At 30.9% G+C, this 23572-nt stretch overlaps 1 protein-coding gene across 1 annotated transcript in view; it reads right to left on the bottom strand.

Annotated features, from left to right (window-relative positions):
- LOC115170246 (macrophage mannose receptor 1-like) overlaps window positions 1-22311 on the bottom strand; it is an 86346-nt gene extending 64035 nt beyond the window's left edge. The window contains 6 exon segments of the mRNA XM_029726642.1: window positions 292-402; window positions 1347-1502; window positions 2062-2235; window positions 18243-18578; window positions 21999-22025; window positions 22028-22311. Coding sequence (XP_029582502.1) covers window positions 292-402; window positions 1347-1502; window positions 2062-2235; window positions 18243-18578; window positions 21999-22025; window positions 22028-22064 — 841 coding nt within the window. The 5' untranslated portion in view covers window positions 22065-22311.
- Window positions 22312-23572: the final 1261 nt, after the last annotated feature.

The raw sequence follows: 23572 nt of genomic DNA, 5'->3' as shown, positions 1-23572 counted from the left end.
CCTGGTCCCCTATATAGAGGAACTGACCCTGGTCCCCTATATAGAGTAACTGACCTGGTCCCCTATATAGAGTAACTGACCCTGGTCCCCTATAGAGTAACTGACCCTGGTCCCCTATATAGAGTAACTGACCCTGGTCCCCTATAGAGTAACTGACCCTGGTCCCCTATATAGTGTAACTGACCCTGGTCCCCTATATAGAGTAACTGACCCTGGTCCCCTATATAGAGTAACTGACCCTGGTCCAACGTAGTGCAGCATGAAGGGAATAGTGTGGAGGTGAGGACTCACCAGAGTCCCAGCGGAAGTAGCGTAAGGCTTCCCTGATCCACTGCCACCCACTGTCCTCTTCCAGAGCATTCAGCCCCGTCCACATTGGAGCACCCTGTCTACCATACAGGCCTGTGTGTGTGTGTGTGTGTGTGTGTGTGTGTGTGTGTGTGTGTGTGTGTGTGTGTGTGTGTGTGTATAAGACAAGGAGATAAAGTTGCATATGACATAAATAGTCCATGTACACAAATAGTACACAAATAAACACACTGGTACATGAACAGTACACTAATAAACACACTGGTACATGAACAGTACACAAATAAACACACTGGTACATGAACAGCAAACTAATAACACTAGTATATGAACAGTACACAAACACACTAGTACATGAACAGTACACAAATAAACTGATAAGAGAATTATCTAATAAAGGTAAATGAATCAATAAACCATGATGAATTATTAGTCATACAGCATGGTTAATGAATAATCAATGTAATGATCAATGTAGGGATCGATTAGTCCGATTAGTCCCAGAAAATCTAGTAGAGGCTGTAGAGGGAAAGAAATGTGTGTATGTAATTAGTGTAGAGAGCAGGAGCCAGATGGTAAAGGGAGTAAAACTTCAAGGGGTTTCTAACCTTGAGGGAGAGGAACAGGCTGAGCTAGGTAGTGATAAACAGTGTGGGAAGTCAAAGGGGGAGATGCAGTTCACCAACAGTTTGTGTGTAAATGCATGTGCGTAAGTAAGCAAGAACTATATAATGACTGTTTTGTTATCCTGACCTCAGAACGTTCTCTGAATAAAGCTACAGAAACCTTTTGCAGAAAGCTGAGTCCTTGCCTAATTATTTAACCCATTGTCTTACAAACCTTGGGCATTAGTCAAGGCGTATTGATTATTGATTATTATCATCAAGATATAAAATTATTTTAACATAAACACACTGGTACATGATTAGTACACAAATAAACACACTAGTACATGAACAGTACACTAATAAACACACTGCTTGAGTTTGACACGCCTGATGGGTGTGAATGTGAGCGTGGCCACTGGGTGGCGCTACCTGCTACGAAGGTCTGCTCGTGGGGTTCGGTGATTGAGGCCAAGTCTGCTCCCTGCTGTTGGCAGCTGGTCCGAGCCTGGTGCCAGGTCAGGGCAGAGGTAGAATGTACCTGGTAGAATGTACCTGTGACCGGGTTCTTATGCCAATGCTCCATAGCTGCAGAGGGATGGGGGAGAGATGTACAGATTCAGTGAGCATAGCCTTGTTATTGAGAAAGGTTGCTGTAGGCAGACCTGGCTTTTCAAGAGAAGACAGGCTATGTGCACACTGCCCACAAAATGAGGTGGAAACTGAGCTGCACTTCCTAACCTCCTGCCAAATGTATGACCATATTAGAGACACATAATTGCCTCAGATTACACAGACTCACAAAGAATATCTACTGGGTGTAATAGATTTGTGACCTGTTGCCACAAGAAAAGGGCAACCAGTGAAGAACAAACACCATTATAAATATTTTCCCTTTTCTACTTTAACTATTTGCACATCGTTACGACACTATATAGACATAATATGACATTTGAAATGTCTTTATATTTTGGAACTTGTGTGTGTGTAATATTTACTGTTCACTTTTTATCCATTTCACTTCCCTTGGCAAAGAGAGAGAGAGAGAGAGAGAGAGAGAGAGAGAGAGAGAGAGTGAGAGAGAGAGAGAAAAGTATTTAACAACTGTGTAGATTAACACAGAGTAAGTAGCAGATGTAATACTCACATTTAGATGGACAGACGCCCCACAATTCATTGTCTTGGTAGTTTGTTTCAATGGCACACCAAAGCCGTCTATCAGAGGAGTCTATCGAGGTGCAGTCTCCATACCATTGGTCTTTGTACCGGAAAGGAAACTGACAGGGACGGCCAAAAGCGTTTCCTTCGATGGTAAAGAGCTCTGAAAAGGGGATAGTGGTTACTGTGGGTACTGTATGTAGCTCAGTGTGACGTGGGTTTAATAAGACCCCAAGGATTTTACTATATTAGTGTGTCTGCCATCTTGCCTCCCTATGTGACCTTGTTGGGGAACACAGCCTTCTATATTAACACTCTTACGGGACTCTGGCTGTGAGTGTGTCCCTGTGTTACTGAACGTTGTGGATTCTGGGGAAAATATGTCGGTTTTTTCAATAAAATGTCATGTCTGATGTAGTTATATGTAACCTGTAAAATATACTGTCTGATGTAGTTATATGTAACCTGTAAAGTATAAAATATACTGTCTGATGTAGTTATATGTAACCTGTAAAATATACTGTCTGATGTAGTTATATGTAACCTGTAAAGTATAAAATATACTGTCTGATATAGTTATATGTAACCTGTAAAATATACTGTCTGATGTAGTTAAATGTAACCTGTAAAATACTGTCTGATATAGTTATATGTAACCTGTAAAATATACTGTCTGATGTAGTTATATGTAACCTGTAAAATATACTGTCTGATGTAGTTATATGTAACCTGTAAAGTATAAAATATACTGTCTGATGTAGTTTATGTAACCTGTAAAGTAAAATATACTGTCTGATGTAGTAATATGTAACCTGTAAAGTATAAAATATACTGTCTGATGTAGTTATTGTAACCTGTAAAGTATAAAATATACTGTCTGATGTAATTATATGTAACCTGTAAAATATAAATTATATTGTCTGATGTAGTTATATGTAACCTGTAAAATATAAAATATACTGTCTGATGTAATTAAATGTAACCTGTAAAGTATAAAATACTGTCTGATGTAGTTATATGTAACCTGTAAAATATAAATATACTGTCTGATGTAGTTATATGTAACCTGTAAAATATAAAATATACTGTCTGATGTAGTTATATGTAACCTGTAAAATATAAAATATACTGTCTGATGTAATTAAATGTGACCTGTAAAGTATAAAATATACTGTCTGATGTAGTTATATGTACCTGTAAAATATAAAATATACCGTCTGATGTAGTTATATGTAACCTGTAAAATATAAAATATACTGTCTGATGTAGTTATATGTAACCTGTAAAATATACTGTCTGATGTAGTTATATGTAACCTGTAAAGTATAAATATACTGTCTGATGTAGTTTATGTAACCTGTAAAGTATAAAATATACTGTCTGATGTAGTAATATGTAACCTGTAAATAAAAATACTGTCTGATGTAGTTATATGTAACCTGTAAAGTATAAAATATACTGTCTGATGTAGTTATATGTAACCTGTAAAGTATAAAATATACTGTCTGATGTAGTAATATGTAACCTGTAAAGTATAAAATATACTGTCTGATGTAGTTATATGTAACCTGTAAAGTATAAAATACTGTCTGATGTAATTATATGTAACCTGTAAAATATAAATATATTGTCTGATGTAGTTATATGTAACATGTAAAATATAAAATATACTGTCTGATGTAGTTATATGTAACCTGTAAAATAAAAATATACTGTCTGATGTAGTTATGTAACCTGTAAAATAAAATATACTGTCTGATGTAGTTATATGTAACCTGTAAAATATAAAATATACTGTCTTATGTAATTAAATGTGACCTGTAAAGTATAAAATATACTGTCTGATGTAGTTAATGTAACCTGTAAATATAAAATACCGTCTGATGTAGTTATATGTAACCTGTAAAATAATATACTGTCTGATGTAGTTTATGTAACCTGTAAAGTATAAAATATACTGTCTGATGTAGTTATATGTAACCTGTAAAGTATAAAATATACTGTCTGATGTAATTATATGTAACCTGTAAAATATAAATTATATTGTCTGATGTAGTTATATGTAACCTGTAAAATATAAAATATACTGTCTGATGTAGTTATATGTAACCTGTAAAATATAAAATATACTGTCTGATGTAATTAAATGTAACCTGTAAAGTATAAAATATACTGTCTGATGTAGTTATATGTAACCTGTAAAATATAAAATATACTGTCTGATGTAGTTATATGTAACCTGTAAAATATAAAATATACTGTCTGATGTAGTTATATGTAACCTGTAAAATATAAAATATACTGTCTGATGTAATTAAATGTGACCTGTAAAGTATAAAATATACTGTCTGATGTAGTTATATGTAACCTGTAAAATATAAAATATACCGTCTGATGTAGTTATATGTAACCTGTAAAATATAAAATATACTGTCTGATGTAGTTTATGTAACCTGTAAAGTATAAATATACTGTATGATGTAGTTATGTAACCTGTAAAGTATAAAATATACTGTCTGATGTAATTATAATAAACCTGTAAAAATATATTATATTGTCTGATGTAGTTATATGTAACCTGTAAATATAAAATATACTGTCTGATGTAGTTTATGTAACCTGTAAAATATAAAATATACTGTCTGATGTAATTAAATGTAACCTGTAAAATATAAAATATACTGTCTGATGTAGTTATATGTAACCTGTAAAATATAAAATATACTGTCTGATGTAGTTATATGTAACCTGTAAAATATAAAATATACTGTCTGATGTAGTTATATGTAACCTGTAAAATATAAAATATACTGTCTGATGTAATTAAATGTGACCTGTAAAGTATAAAATATACTGTCTGATGTAGTTATATGTAACCTGTAAAATATAAAATATACCGTCTGATGTAGTTATATGTAACCTGTAAATATAAAATATTCTGTCTGATGTAGTTATATGTAACCTGTAAAGTATAAAATATACTGTCTGATGTAGTTATGTAACCTGTAAAATATAAAATATACTGTCTGATGTAGTTATATGTAACCTGTAAAGTATAAAACAACTGTCTGATGTAGTTATATGTAACCTGTAAAATATAAAATATACTGTCTGATGTAGTTATATGTAACCTGTAAAATATAAACTGTCTGATGTAGTTTATGTAACCTGTAAAATATAAAATATACTGTCTGATGTAGTTATATGTAACCTGTAAAATATAAAATGTACGTCTGATGTAGTTATATGTAACCTGTAAATATACTGTCTGATGTAGTTATATGTAACCTGTAAAATATAAAATATACTGTCTGATGTAGTTATGTAACCTGTAAAATATAAAATATCTGTCTGATGTAGTTATATGTAACCTGAAAATATAAAATATACGTCTGATGTAGTATATGTAACCTGTAAAATATAAAATACTGTCTGATGTATTATATGTAACCTGTAAAATATAAAATATACGTCTGATGTTATTAAATGTAACCTGTAAAGTATAAAATATACTGTCTGATGTAGTTATATGTAACCTGTAAAATATAAATATACTGTCTGATGTAGTTATATGTAACCTGTAAAATATAAAATATACTGTCTGATGTAGTTATATGTAACCTGTAAAATATAAAATACTGTCTGATGTAATTAAATGTACCTGTAAGTATAAAATATACTGTCTGATGTAGTTATATGTAACCTGTAAAATATAAAATACTGTCTGATGTAGTTATATGTAACCTGTAAAATATAAAATGTACTGTCTGATGTAGTTATGTAACCTGTAAAATATAAATATACTGTCTGATGTAGTTATATGTACCTGTAAAATATACTGTCTGATGTAGTTTATGTAACCTGTAAAATACTGTCTGATGTAGTTATAGTAACCTGTAAAATATAAATATACTGTCTGATGTAGTTATATGTAACCTGTAAAATATACTGTCTGATGTAGTTATATGTAACCTGTAAAATATAAATATACTGTATGATGTAGTTATGTAACCTGTAAAGTATAAAATATACTGTCTGATGTAGTTTATGTAACCTGAAAATATAAAATATACTGTCTGATGTAGTTATATGTAACCTGTAAAATATAAAATATCTGTCTGATGTAGTTATATGTAACCTGTAAATATAAAATATACTGTCTGATGTAGTTATATGTAACCTGTAAAATATACTGTCTGATGTAGTTATATGTAACCTGTAAAATATAAAATATACTGTCTGATGTAGTTATATGTAACCTGTAAAATATAAATATACCGTCTGATGTAGTTATATGTAACCTGTAAAATAAAAATATACTGTCTGATGTAGTTATATGTAACCTGTAAAATATACTGTCTGATGTAGTTATATGTAACCTGTAAATATAAAATATACTGTCTGATGTAATATGTAACCTGTAAAGTATAAAATATACTGTCTGATGTAGTTATATGTAACCTGTAAAATATAAAATATGTCTGATGTAGTTATATGTAACCTGTAAAATATAAAATATACTGTCTGATGTAGTTTATGTAACCTGTAAAATATAAATATACTGTCTGAGTGTAATAAATGTACCTGTAAAGTATAAATATACTGTCTGATGTAGTTATATGTAACCTGTAAAATATAAAATATACCGTCTGATGTAGTTATATGTAACCTGTAAAATATAAAATATTCTGTCTGATGTAGTTATATGTAACCTGTAAAGTATAAAATATCTGTCTGATGTAGTTATATGTAACCTGTAAAATATAAAATACTGTCTGATGTAGTTATATGTAACCTGTAAAGTATAAAAATACTGTCTGATGTAGTTATATGTAACCTGTAAATATAAAATATACTGTCTGATGTAGTTATATGTAACCTGTAAAATATACTGTCTGATGTATTTATGTAACCTGTAAAATATAAAATATACTGTCTGATGTAGTTATATGTAACCTGTAAAATATAAAATATACTGTCTGATGTAGTTATATGTAACCTGTAAAATATACTGTCTGATGTAGTTATATGTAACCTGTAAAATATAAAATATACTGTATGATGTAGTTATATGTAACCTGTAAAGTATAAAATATACTGTCTGATGTAGTTATATGTAACCTGAAAATAAAATATACGTCTGATGTAGTTATATGTAACCTGTAAAATATAAAATATACTGTCTGATGTAGTTATATGTAACCTGTAAAATATAAAATATACTGTCTGATGTAGTTATGTAACCTGTAAAGTATAAATATACTGTCTGATGTAGTTATATGTAACCTGTAAAATATAAAATACTGTCTGATGTAGTTATATGTAACCTGTAAATATAAAATATACTGTCTGATGTAGTTATATGTAACCTGTAAAATAAAATATACTGTCTGATGTAATTAAAGTACCTGTACAGTATAATATACTGTCTGATGTAGTTATATGTAACCTGTAAAATATAAATATACTGTCTGATGTAGTTATATGTAACCTGTAAAATATAAAATGTACTGTCTGATGTAGTTATATGTAACCTGTAAAATATAAATATACTGTCTGATGTAGTTATATGTAACCTGTAAAATATACTGTCTGATGTAGTTTTATGTAACCTGTAAAATATACTGTCTGATGTAGTTATATGTAACCTGTAAAATAAAAATATACTGTCTGATGTAGTTATATGTAACCTGTAAAATATACTGTCTGATGTAGTTATATGTAACCTGTAAAATATAAAATATACTGTATGATGTAGTTATATGTAACCTGTAAAGTATAAAATACTGTCTGATGTAGTTATATGTAACCTGAAAATATAAATATACTGTCTGATGTAGTTATATGTAACCTGTAAAATATAAAATATACTGTCTGATGTAGTTATATGTAACCTGTAAAAATAAAATATACTGTCTGATGTAGTTATATGTAACCTGTAAAATATACTGTCTGATGTAGTTATATGTAACCTGTAAATATAAAATATACTGTCTGATGTAGTTATATGTAACCTGTAAAATATAAATATACCGTCTGATGTAGTTATATGTAACCTGTAAAATATAAAATATACTGTCTGATGTAGTTATATGTAACCTGTAAAATATACTGTCTGATGTAGTTATATTAACCTGTAAAATATAAAATATACTGTATGATGTTTTATGTAACCTGTAAAGTATAAATATACTGTCTGATGTAGTTATATGTAACCTGAAAATTAAAATATACTGTCTGATGTAGTTATATGTAACCTGTAAAATATAAAATATACTGTCTGATGTAGTTATGTAACCTGTAAAGTATAAAATATACTGTATGATGTAGTTATATGTAACCTGTAAAGTATAAAATATACTGTCTGATGTAATTATATGTAACCTGTAAAATATAAATATATGTCTGATGTAGTTAATGTAACCTGTAAAATATAAAATATACTGTCTGATGTAGTTATATGTAACCTGTAAAATATAAAATATACTGTCTGATGTATTATGTACCTGTAAAGTAAAAATATACTGTCTGATGTAGTTATATGTAACCTGTAAAATATAAAATACTGTCTGATGTAGTTATGTACCTGTAAAATATAAAATTACTGTCTGATGTAGTTATATGTAACCTGTAAAGTATAAAATACTGTCTGATGTAGTTATATGTAACCTGTAAAATATATGTAACCTGTAAAGTATAAAAATACTGTCTGATGTAGTTATATGTAACCTGTAAAATATAAAATATACTGTCTGATGTAGTTATATGTAACCTGTAAAATATAAAATATACTGTCTGATGTAGTTATATGTAACCTGTAAATATAAATATACTGTCTGATGTAGTTATATGTAACCTGTAAAATAAAATGTACTGTCTGATGTAGTTATATGTAACCTGTAAAATATAATATACTGTCTGATGTAGTTATATGTAACCTGTAAAATACTGTCTGATGTAGTTTATGTAACCTGTAAATATAAAATATACTGTCTGATGTAGTTATATGTAACCTGTAAAATATAAAATATGTCTGATGTAGTTATATGTAACCTGTAAAATATACTGTCTGATGTAGTTATATGTAACCTGTAAAATATAAAATATACTGTATGATGTAGTTTATGTAACCTGTAAAGTATAAAATATACTGTCTGATGTAGTTATATGTAACCTGAAAATATAAAATATACCGTCTGATGTAGTTATATGTAACCTGTAAAATATAAATACTGTCTGATGTAGTTATATGTAACCTGTAAAGTATAAAATATATGTATGATGTAGTTATATGTAACCTGTAAAGTATAAAATATACTGTCTGATGTAGTTATATGTAACCTGTAAAATATAAATATATGTCTGATGTAGTTATATGTAACCTGTAAAATATAAAATACTGTCTGATGTAGTTATATGTAACCTGTAAATATAAAATATACTGTCTGATGTAGTTATATGTAACCTGTAAAATAACTGTCTGATGTAGTTATATGTAACCTGTAAAATATAAATATACTGTCTGATGTAGTTATATGTAACCTGTAAAATATAAAATATACTCTGATGTAGTTATATGTAACCTGTAAAATATAAAATATACTGTCTGATGTAGTTATATGTAACCTGTAAAATACTGTCTGATGTAGTTATCTGTAACCTGTAAAATATAAATATACTGTATGATGTAGTTATGTAACCTGTAAAGTATAAAATATACTGTCTGATGTAGTTATATGTAACCTGAAAATATAAAATATACTGTCTGATGTAGTTATATGTAACCTGTAAAATATAAAATATACTGTCTGATGTAGTTATGTAACCTGTAAAGTATAAATATACTGTATGATGTAGTTATATGTAACCTGTAAAGTATAAAATATACTGTCTGATGTAATATGTAACCTGTAAAATATAAATATACTGTCTGATGTAATTAAATGTAACCTGTAAAGTATAAAATATACTGTCTGATGTAGTTATATGTAACCTGTAAAAATAAAATATACTGTCTGATGTAGTTATATGTAACCTGTAAAATATAAAATATACTGTCTGATGTAGTTATGTAACCTGTAAAATATAAAATATACTGTCTGATGTAATTAAATGTGACCTGTAAAGTATAAAATATACTGTCTGATGTAATTATGTAACCTGTAAATATAAAATATACTGTCTGATGTAGTTATATGTAACCTGTAAAATATAAAAATACTGTCTGATGTAGTTATATGTAACCTGTAAAATAAAATATACTGTCTGATGTAATTAATGTGACCTGTAAAGTATAAAATATACTGTCTGATGTAGTTATGTAACCTGTAAATATAAAATATACTGTCTGATGTAGTTATATGTAACCTGTAAAATATAAATATACTGTCTGATGTAGTTATATGTAACCTGTAAATATAAAATATACTGTCTGATGTAATAAATGTGACCTGTAAAGTATAAAATATACTGTCTGATGTAGTTATATGTAACCTGTAAAATATAAATATACCGTCTGATGTAGTTTATGTAACCTGTAAAATATAAAATATACTGTCTGATGTAGTTATATGTAACCTGTAAAGTATAAATATACTGTCTGATGTAGTTTATGTAACCTGTAAAATATAAAATATACTGTCTGATGTAGTTATGTAACCTGTAAAGTATAAATATACTGTCTGATGTAGTTATATGTAACCTGTAAAATAAAATATACTGTCTGATGTAGTTATATGTAACCTGTAAAATATAAATATACTGTCTGATGTAGTTATATGTAACCTGTAAAATATAAAATATACTGTCTGATGTAGTTTATGTAACCTGTAAATATAAAATATACTGTCTGATGTATAATGTACCTGTAAAGTATAATATACTGTCTGATGTAGTTATATGTAACCTGTAAAATATAAATATACCGTCTGATGTAGTATGTAACCTGTAAAATATAAAATACTGTCTGATGTAGTTATATGTAACCTGTAAATATAAAATATACTGTCTGATGTAGTTATATGTAACCTGTAAATATAAAATACTGTCTGATGTAGTTATATGTAACCTGTAAATATAAAATATACTGTCTGATGTAGTTATATGTAACCTGTAAAATAAAAATACTGTCTGATGTAGTTATATGTAACCTGTAAATATAAAATATACTGTCTGATGTAGTTATATGTAACCTGTAAAATATAAAATATACTGTCTGATGTAGTTATATGTAACCTGTAAAATATAAAATGTACTGTCTGATGTAGTTATATGTAACCTGTAAAATATAAATATACGTCTGAGTAGTTTATGTAACCTGTAAAATATACTGTCTGATGTAGTTTTATGTAACCTGTAAAATATAAAATATACTGTCTGATGTAGTTATATGTAACCTGTAAATATAAAATATACTGTCTGATGTAATATGTACCTGTAAAGTATAAAATATACTGTCTGATGTAGTTATATGTAACCTGTAAAATATAAATATGTCTGATGTAGTTTATGTAACCTGTAAAATATAATATGTCTGATGTAGTTATATGTAACCTGTAAAGTATAAATATACTGTCTGATGTAGTTATATGTAACCTGTAAATATAAATATACTGTCTGATGTTTATATGTAACCTGTAAAGTATAAAATATACTGTCTGATGTAGTTATATGTAACCTGTAAATATAAAATACTGTCTGATGTAGTTATATGTAACCTGTAAATATAAAATACTGTCTGATGTAGTTATGTAACCTGTAAAATATAAATATACTGTCTGATGTAGTTATATGTAACCTGTAAATATAAAATACTGTCTGATTAGTTATATGTAACCTGTAAAATATAAATATACTGTCTGATGTAGTTATATGTAACCTGTAAAATATACTGTCTGATGTAGTTATATGTAACCTGTAAATATAAAATATACTGTCTGATGTAGTTATATGTAACCTGTAAAATATAAAATATACTGTCTGATGTAGTTATATGTAACCTGTAAATATACTGTCTGATGTAGTTATATGTAACCTGTAAAATATAAAATATACTGTCTGATGTAGTTATATGTAACCTGTAAAGTATAAAATATACTGTCTGATGTAGTTATATGTAACCTGTAAAATATAAAATATACTGTCTGATGTAGTTATATGTAACCTGTAAAATATAAATACTGTCTGATGTAGTTATATGTAACCTGTAAAATAAAATATACTGTCTGATGTAGTTATATGTAACCTGTAAAATATACTGTCTGATGTAGTTATATGTAACCTGTAAAATATAAAATATACTGTCTGATGTAGTTATATGTAACCTGTAAAATATAAAATATACTGTCTGATGTAGTTATATGTAACCTGTAAAGTATAAAATATACTGTCTGATGTAGTTATATGTAACCTGTAAAGTATAAATATACTGTCTGATGTAGTTATGTAACCTGTAAAGTATAAAATATACTGTCTGATGTAGTTATATGTAACCTGTAAAGTAAAAATACTGTCTGATGTAGTTATATGTAACCTGTAAAATATAAATATATGTCTGATGTAGTTATATGTAACCTGTAAAATATAAAATATACTGTCTGATGTAGTTATGTAACCTGTAAATATAAAATATACTGTCTGATGTAGTTATATGTAACCTGTAAAATATAAATATACTGTCTGATGTAGTTATATGTACCTGTAAAATATAAAATACTGTCTGATGTAGTTATATGTAACCTGTAAATATAAATATACTGTCTGATGTAGTTATATGTAACCTGTAAAATATACTGTCTGATGTAGTTATATGTAACCTGTAAAGTATAAAATATACTGTCTGATGTAGTTATATGTAACCTGTAAAATATAAAATATACTGTCTGATGTAGTTATATGTAACCTGTAAAATATAAAAATACTGTCTGATGTAGTTATATGTAACCTGTAAATATAAATATACTGTCTGATGTAGTTATATGTAACCTGTAAAATATAATGTACTGTCTGATGTAGTTATATGTAACCTGTAAAATAAAATATACTGTCTGATGTAGTTATATGTAACCTGTAAAATAACTGTCTGATGTAGTTTATGTAACCTGTAAATATAAAATATACTGTCTGATGTAGTTATATGTAACCTGTAAAATATAAATATACTGTCTGATGTAGTTATATGTAACCTGTAAAGTATAAAATATACTGTCTGATGTAGTTATATGTAACCTGAAAATATAAAATATACTGTCTGATGTAGTTATATGTAACCTGTAAAATATAAAATACTGTCTGATGTAGTTATATGTAACCTGTAAAATATAAATATACTGTCTGATGTAGTTATATGTAACCTGTAAAATATACTGTCTGATGTAGTTATATGTAACCTGTAAATATAAAATATACTGTCTGATGTAGTTATATGTAACCTGTAAAATATACTGTCTGATGTAGTTATATGTAACCTGTAAAATATAAAATATACTGTCTGATGTAGTTATATGTAACCTGTAAAATATACTGTCTGATGTAGTTATATGTAACCTGTAAAGTATAAAATATACTGTCTGATGTAGTTATATGTAACCTGTAAAGTATAAAATATACTGTCTGATGTTATATGTAACCTGTAAATATAAAATATACTGTCTGATGTAGTTATATGTAACCTGTAAAGTATAAAATATACTGTCTGATGTAATTATATGTAACCTGTAAATATAAATATGTCTGATGTAGTTATATGTAACCTGTAAAATAAATATACTGTCTGATGTATTAATGTAACCTGTAAAGTATAAAATATACTGTCTGATGTAGTTATATGTAACCTGTAAAATATAAATATACTGTCTGATGTAGTTATATGTAACCTGTAAAATATAAAATATACTGTCTGATGTAGTTATATGTAACCTGTAAAATATAAATATACTGTCTGATGTAATTAAATGTGACCTGTAAATATAAAATATACTGTCTGATGTAGTATATGTAACCTGTAAAATATAAATATACCGTCTGATGTAGTTATATGTAACCTGTAAAATATAAAAATACTGTCTGATGTAGTTATGTAACCTGTAAAGTATAAAATATACTGTCTGATGTAGTTATATGTAACCTGTAAAGTATAAATATACTGTCTGATGTAGTTATATGTAACCTGTAAAATATAAATATATGTCTGATGTAGTTATATGTAACCTGTAAATATAAAATATACTGTCTGATGTAGTTATATGTAACCTGTAAAATATAAAATAACTGTCTGATGTATTATATGTAACCTGTAAAGTATAAAATATACTGTCTGATGTAGTTAATGTAACCTGTAAAGTATAAAATATACTGTCTGATGTAGTTATATGTAACCTGTAAAATATAATATACTGTCTGATGTAGTTATATGTAACCTGTAAAATATAAATATACTGTCTGATGTAGTTATATGTAACCTGTAAAGTATAAAATATACTGTCTGATGTTATATGTAACCTGTAAATATAAAATATACTGTCTGATGTAGTTATATGTAACCTGTAAAGTATAAATATACTGTCTGATGTAGTTATATGTAACCTGTAAAATATAAAATATACTGTCTGATGTAGTTATATGTAACCTGTAAAATATAAAATATACTGTCTGATGTAGTTATATGTAACCTGTAAAATATAAAATACTGTCTGATGTAGTTATATGTAACCTGTAAAATATAAAATGTACTGTCTGATGTAGTTATATGTAACCTGTAAAATATAAAATATACTGTCTGATGTAGTTATATGTAACCTGTAAAATATACTGTCTGATGTAGTTTATGTAACCTGTAAAATATAAAATATACTGTCTGATGTAGTTATATGTAACCTGTAAATATAAAATATACTGTCTGATGTAGTTATATGTAACCTGTAAAATATACTGTCTGATGTAGTTATATGTAACCTGTAAATATAAAATATACTGTCTGATGTAGTTATATGTAACCTGTAAAGTATAAAATATACTGTCTGATGTAGTTATATGTAACCTGTAAATATAAAATATACTGTCTGATGTAGTATATGTAACCTGTAAAATATAAAATATACTGTCTGATGTAGTTATATGTAACCTGTAAAATATAAAATATACTGTCTGATGTAGTTATATGTAACCTGTAAAAATAAAATATACTGTCTGATGTAGTTATAGTAACCTGTAAATATAAAATATACTGTCTGATGTAGTTATATGTAACCTGTAAAATATACTGTCTGATGTAGTTATATGTAACCTGTAAAGTATAAATATACTGTCTGATGTAGTTATATGTAACCTGTAAGTATAAAATATACTGTCTGATGTAGTAATATGTAACCTGTAAAGTATAAAATATACTGTCTGATGTAGTTATATGTAACCTGTAAAGTATAAAATATACTGTCTGATGTATTATATGTAACCTGTAAAATATAAATATGTGTCTGATGTAGTTATATGTAACCTGTAAATATAAAATATACTGTCTGATGTAATTAAATGTAACCTGTAAAGTATAAAATATACTGTCTGATGTAGTTATATGTAACCTGTAAAATATAAATATACTGTCTGATGTAGTTATATGTAACCTGTAAAATATAAATATACTGTCTGATGTAGTTATATGTAACCTGTAAAATATAAAATATACTGTCTGATGTAATTAAATGTACCTGTAAAGTATAAATATACTGTCTGATGTAGTTTATGTAACCTGTAAAATATAAAATATACCGTCTGATGTAGTTATATGTAACCTGTAAAATAAAATATACTGTCTGATGTAGTTATATGTAACCTGTAAAGTATAAAATATACTGTCTGATGTAATTATATGTAACCTGTAAAATATAAAATTATGTCTGATGTAGTTATATGTAACCTGTAAAATATAAAATATACTGTCTGATGTAATTAAATGTAACCTGTAAAGTATAAAATATACTGTCTGATGTAGTTATATGTAACCTGTAAATATAAAATATACTGTCTGATGTAGTTATATGTAACCTGTAAAATATAAATATACTGTCTGATGTAGTTATATGTAACCTGTAAAATATAAAATATACTGTCTGATGTAATATGTACCTGTAAAGTATAAAATATACTGTCTGATGTAGTTATATGTAACCTGTAAAATATAAAATATGTCTGATGTAGTTATATGTAACCTGTAAATATAAAATATACTGTCTGATGTAGTTATATGTAACCTGTAAAGTATAAAATACTGTCTGATGTAGTTATATGTAACCTGTAAATATAAAATATACTGTCTGATGTAGTTATATGTAACCTGTAAATATAAATTATGTCTGATGTAGTTTATGTAACCTGTAAAATAAAAATACTGTCTGATGGTTATATGTAAGCCTGTAAAATATAAATATACTGTCTGATGTAATTAATGTAACCTGTAAAGTATAAAATATACTGTCTGATGTAGTTATATAACCTGTAAAATATAAAATATACTGTCTGATGTAGTTATATGTAACCTGTAAATATAAATATACTGTCTGATGTAGTTATATGTAACCTGTAAAATATAAAATATACTGTCTGATGTAGTTAATGTACCTGTAAAGTATAAATATACTGTCTGATGTAGTTATATGTAACCTGTAAAATATAAAATATACTGTCTGATGTAGTTATATGTAACCTGTAAAATATACTGTCTGATGTAGTTTTAGTAACCTGTAAAATATAAATATACTGTCTGATGTAGTTATATGTAACCTGTAAAATAAAATATACTGTCTGATGTAGTTATATGTAACCTGTAAATATACTGTCTGATGTAGTTATATGTAACCTGTAAAAATAAAATACTGTCTGATGTAGTTATATGTAACCTGTAAAGTATAAAATATACTGTCTGATGTAGTTATATGTAACCTGTAAAAAATATACTGTCTGATGTAGTTATATGTAACCTGTAAAATATAAAATATACTGTCTGATGTAGTTATATGTAACCTGTAAAATATAATATACTGTCTGATGTAGTTATATGTAACCTGTAAAATATACTGTCTGATGTAGTTATATGTAACCTGTAAAATATAAAATATACTGTCTGATGTAGTTATATGTAACCTGTAAAGTATAAATATACTGTCTGATGTAGTTATATGTAACCTGTAAATATAAAGTATACTGTCTGATGTAGTTATATGTAACCTGTAAAATATGTACTGTCTGATGTAGTTATATGTAACCTGTAAAATATAAATATACTGTCTGATGTAGTTATATGTAACCTGTAAAATATAAAATGTACTGTCTGATGTAGTTATATGTAACCTGTAAAATATAAAATATACTGTCTGATGTAGTTATATGTAACCTGTAAATATACTGTCTGATGTAGTTATATGTAACCTGTAAAATATAAAATATACTGTCTGATGTAGTTATAGTAACCTGTAAAATATAAAATACTGTCTGATGTAGTTATATGTAACCTGTAAAATATACTGTCTGATGTAGTTATATGTAACCTGTAAAATATAAAATACTGTCTGATGTAGTTATATGTAACCTGTAAAGAATAAATATACTGTCTGATGTAGTTATATGTAACCTGTAAAATATAAAATATACTGTCTGATGTAGTTATATGTAACCTGTAAATATAAAATATACTGTCTGATGTAGTTTATGTAACCTGTAAAATAACTGTCTGATGTAGTTATATGTAATCTGTAAAATGTAAATATACTGTCTGATGTAGTTATATGTAACCTGTAAAATATACTGTCTGATGTAGTTATATGTAACCTGTAAAATATAAAATATACTGTCTGATGTAGATTATGTAACCTGTAAGTATAAATATACTGTCTGATGTAGTTATATGTAACCTGTAAAATATAAAATATACTGTCTGATGTAGTTATATGTAACCTGTAAAATATAAAATATACTGTCTGATGTAGTTATATGTAACCTGTAAAGTATAAAATATACTGTCTGATGTAGTTATATGTAATCTGTAAAATATAAAATATACTGTCTGATGTAGTTATATGTAACCTGCTTCTTTTGAAGTGTGTTGAGACTTGGTCCATTTTGTCCAAAATCCATTTTACAATCCTAAACAATGAGAACGTTGTGATTGTAATCCCGTACCTCTTTGGGTCCTTGAGCAGGGGCCGTCCGTTGTACCAGAGATGATCCAGCGACTCCGAGGCCCCGTGTCTCTGGACAGCACCAGATCATTGTTGTCGTTGACGTGGAGGTACAGAGTCTGTCCTTTCAGGGTGAGCAGTGTGTTGTTACTACACTCCCACTGCTGAAGGTGGCTCTTCTCATCACAGTCAGAATTCACCAGGGTACTACCCTCTGTCTTCCCAGAAACCCCAGCACACTTCCTAATGTTGGTGTAGTAGAGACGTCCCTCTGACACCCAGCGTGCCAGCTCCTGTCTAATGCCACTTGCTGCATTGAAGAGATTGAAGGGACCGTCTACAAAGAAACATTACAACAATCACTAAACAGCATTGAAGAGATTGAAGGGACCGTCTACGAAGAAAAATTACAACAATCACTAACCAGCATTGAAGAGATTGAAGGGACCGTCTACAAACAAAAATTACAACAATCACTAACCAGCATTGACATAATAGGCAAACATTTGAAAACTTTAATTTAACCCTCTTTCATGAGGACTTTTTAACAGTCGTAGGGCTACATAACACTGGCATAGGGCTACATAACACTGTTATAGAGCTATATAACACTGTTATAGAGCTATATAAAACTGTCATAGAGCTATATAACACTGTCATAGAGCTCCATAAAACTGTCATAGGGCTCCAAAAACTGTCATAGGGCTCCATAACACTGTCATAGAGCTATATAACACTGTCAGAGCTATATGACACTGTCATAGAGCTATATAAACACTGTCATAGGGCTACATAACACTGTCATAGAGCTACATAACACTGTCATAGAGCTATATAACACTGTTATAGAGCTATATAAAACACTGTCATAGGGCTACATGACACTGTTATAGAGCTATATAACACTGTCATAGAGCTATATAAAACGGTCATAGGGCTACATAACACTGTCATAGGGCTACATAACACTGTCATAGGGCTACATAACACTGTCATAGAGCTACATAAATCCTATTAAGGCCAGGCACCACACCCTCATAGGATATTTTTTTCCTTAATCAATATCACAATCAACTTTTAGCAGTTGAATGTTAACACAAATCTACTACTTTTTAGTATTAAGAAAATCTGCAGTATGCTATTAACATATGCAAATTAGGCATTCTCAATAAATATGTGCATATTTGCATATGGTGTAAATCCATTTTTCTGGACACTGGATGAAGTCAGACTAAATATTTTGTTTTTTGTTAAGACATCCAGAACCGGACTATTTCAGAGCAGATACTGAAAGCCAACTTAAAAGATACCAAAAACATTTAGTCCAATCAATGTTGGTAAAAATCATGTGGCAATTCCTTGGACTGATTTCTCTGTGTGTGTGTGTGGGTGTGTGTGTGTGTGTGTGTGTGTGTGTGTGTGTGTTGCACAACAATGAACAAGCTAAGTTAGCTAGCTAGTTACATCAGCTTACGAGGTTACATCCAGGCTAGATTGAACTTCTCTCAGGCCAGTGGAACACATAGTAACGTTATGGTTAGATCAGACTCGCTGTTTTCTCATCGGTTCAGGGTGTTGACACAGAGAGGCGCTATTTCCCCATGCTAGGATGTTTCCCTGGAGATACATTCAGCCACTTGTGAATTGAGTGAAAATTATGAAAACACAGAGAGACTAAGATAAAAATGATAAATAATGTATTTGTATTGGTAAATTATTTGGGGAAGCGTGGCTTCCCTTGCATCCATGAATACACGTCACTGCCCACATATACAATACAATTGTCATTAAGGTCCCTCAGTCTAGTAGTTACATTTAAAAGCACTGATTCAACCACAAAGACCAGGGAGGTTTTCCAATTGCCTCGCAAAGAAGGGCACCTATTGGTAGATGGGTAAAAAAAAGCAGACATTGAATATCCCTTTGAGCATGGTGGAAGTTATTAATTACACTTTGGATGATGTATCAATACACCCAGTCACTACAAAGATACAGGAGTCCTTCCTAACTCAGTTGCCGGAAGGAAGGAAACCGCTCAGGGATTTCACCGTGAGCCGAATGGTGACTTGAAAACAGTTACAGAGTTTAATGGCTGTTATAGGAGAAAAACTGAGGATGGATCAACAACATTGTAGTTACTCCACAATACTAACCTAAATGACAGAGTGAAAATAAGGAAGCCCGCAGAGAATAAAATATTTCAAACAATGCATCCTATTTGCAGGCACTAAAGTAATACTGCAAAATATGTGGCAAAGAAATAAATGTTTCTCCTGAATACAAAGCGTTATGGTTGGGGTGAATTCCAACACAACACATCACTGAGTACCACTCTTCATATTTTGAACCATGGGGGTGGCTGCATCATGTTATGGGTATTTTAATTTAATTTTTTTATTTAACAAGGCAAGTCATTTAAGAACCAGATTCTTATTTACAATGACGGCATACCATGGCCAAACCAGTGCACCGCCCTATGGGACTCCCAATTACGGCCTGGATTTGAACCAGGACTGTAGTGATGCCTCTTGCACTAGATCTAGTGACTTAGACCACTGCGCCACTAGGGAGCCCACTCGGTATGCTTGTAATCGTAAGGACTTGGCAAAACTCAGAAACTTGTTTGTCCAAAAATGATGCAGAAAATGTATCCATGCTTTTGACACTTCTAGATTACTGGAATGCTCTACTTTCCGGCTATCGGGATAAAGTACTAAATAAACTTCAGTTAGTGCTAAACACGGCTGCTAGAATCTTGACAGACCCCCAAAATTTGATCATATTACTCCAGTGCTAGCCTCTCTACACTGGCTTCCTGTTAAGGCAGATTTAAAGGTTAACTGTTAACTTACAAAGCATTACATGGGCTTGCTCCTACCTATCTCTCCGATTTGGTCCTGCCGTATATACCTACACGTACACTACGGACACAAGACACAGGCCTCCTTACTGTACCTAGAATTTCTAAGCAAACATCTGGAGGCAGAGTTTTCTCCATGTGAGACACAGACTCTGTCTCGACCTGTAAGTCTTAACTTTTTTTTGAAGACCTCTCTTCAGTAGGTCCTATGACTGAGTGTAGTCTGGCCCAGGATACGAAGGTGAATGGAAAGGCACTGGAGCGATGAACCGCCCTTGTCTCTGCCTGGCTGGTTCCCCTCTCTCCACTGGAATTATTTGCCTCTGACCCTATTACGGGGGCTGACTCACTGGCTTACTAGTGTTCTTCCATGCTGTCCCTAGGAGGGGTGCATCACTTGAGTGGGTTGAGTCACTGACTCCTTGCTGTCCCCTCCTGTTTTTGACTCACTCTCTCTACCACACCTGCTGTATCTAACTCTGAATCCTGAGGTGCTGACCTGTGCACCCTCGACAACCACTGTGATTATTTTATTTCCCCCTGCTGGTCATCTATGCACGTTTGAACATCTTGGCCATGTTCTGTTATAATCTCAACCTGGCACAGCCAGAAGAGGACTGGCCACCCCTCAGAGCCTGGTTCCTCTCTAGGTTTCTTCCTAGTTCCTGCCTTTCTAGGGAGTGTTTTCCTAGCCACCGTGCTTCTACATCGCTTGCTTGCTGTTTGGGGTTTGTAGATGGATTTCTGTAGCACTTTGTGACATTGGCTGATTAAAGGGCTTTATAAATACATTTGATTGATGAACAACATTCCTGTTTTCAGGTGTAAACTATAACCAATGAGATAAACAACCTACTGTTTCAGGTGTAACCTAACACCACGAGATAAACAACATACCTGTTTCAGGAGCCCCCAGGGTGGTTGAATGAAGAGCATCAGTACAGTTATCATGATGGTTGTCATGGTCCCAGTAGGGTTGTGCCTGACATACAGACCTCCTACAGCAGAGTGGAGTGTTCTGTACGACTGGGTCTGCTATTTATGAACCATGAAGTTCTCTGTCACATGACATCTTTTTTTCTTCTCTATCAATGGATGTTGTTGTGACATTTCAACACTTTTCTGGTGAATGGGAGGTGCACTGACACCCTCGATCAGCCAACATTTACTCACTATGTCAGGGTTTACGATTCGCTGAAAACACTGTGGTGTTAAAAAAATATAAGTTCTGTCTATTTTAAGCGGACCACAAGTCATGAGACAATAGTCAATTTCTGGGCCCCAATGGCATCCTATTCCGATATAGAACCCTGTGGGCCCTGGTTAAAAGTAGTGCACTACAAAGGGCCCTGGTGAAAAGTAGTGCACTACAAAGGGCCCTGGTGAAAAGTAGTGCACTACAAAGGGCCCTGGTTAAAAGTAGTGCACTACAAAGGGCCCTGGTTAAAAGTAGTGCACTACAAAGGGCCCTGGTGAAAAGTAGTGCACTACAAAGGGCCCTGGTTAAAGTAGTGCACTACAAAGGGCCCTGGTGAAAAGTAGTGCACACAAAGGGCCCTGGTGAAAAGTAGTGCACTACAAAGGGCCCTGGTTAAAAGTAGTGCACTACAAAGGGCCCTGGTGAAAGTAGTGCACTACAAAGGGCCCTGGTTAAAAGTAGTGCACTACAAAGGGCCCTGGTTAAAAGTAGTGCACTACAAAGGGAATAGGGTGCCATTTAGGATTAATAATCACAAACCATTGTCTGTTCATCCCAACAGGTTAAATGGTTATTACAACATGTAAAGTAAGCCTACGGTCATCTCATTAGCTACAATAACCAGCACAATAGGAGCATCCCAAATGCACTCTATATAGTGAAATAATAAGGTGCCATTTGGGACGCTTTGGGACGCTTCCTATACCCTGGCTAACGGCTAGCTGTCAGACTACCCTGGCTAATGGCTAGCTGTCGACTACCTGGCTAATGACTAGCTGTCAGACTATACCTGGCTAACGGCTAGCTGTCAGACTACCTAGCTAATGGCTGGCTGTCAGACTATACCTGGCTAACGGCTAGCTGTCAGACTATACCTGGCTAACGGCTAGCCGTGAGACTATACCTGGCTAACGGCTAGCTGTCAGACTATAACTGGCTAACGGCTAGCTGTCAGACTATACCTGGCTAACGGCTAGCTGTCAGACTATAACTGGCTAACGGCTAGCTGTCAGACTATACCTGGGTAACGACTAGCTGTCAGACTATACCTGGCTAACGGCTAGCTGTGAGACTGTACCTGGCTAACGGCTAGCTGTCAGACTATACCTGGCTAACAGCTAGCTGTCAGACTATACCTCGGCTAACGGCTAGCTGTCAGACTACCTGGCTAACGGCTAGCTGTCAGACTATACCTGGATAACGGCTAGCTGTCAGACTATACCTGGCTAACGGCTAGCTGTCTGTTTAATAATTACCACTCTTTAAGGAACAC

This window comes from Salmo trutta, chromosome 31 (genome assembly GCF_901001165.1).
Source record: "Salmo trutta chromosome 31, fSalTru1.1, whole genome shotgun sequence".
NCBI lineage: Eukaryota > Metazoa > Chordata > Actinopteri > Salmoniformes > Salmonidae > Salmo > Salmo trutta.
The sequence above is the reverse complement of the archived record's forward strand: the minus strand, read 5'-3'. Positions and strand labels throughout refer to the sequence as shown.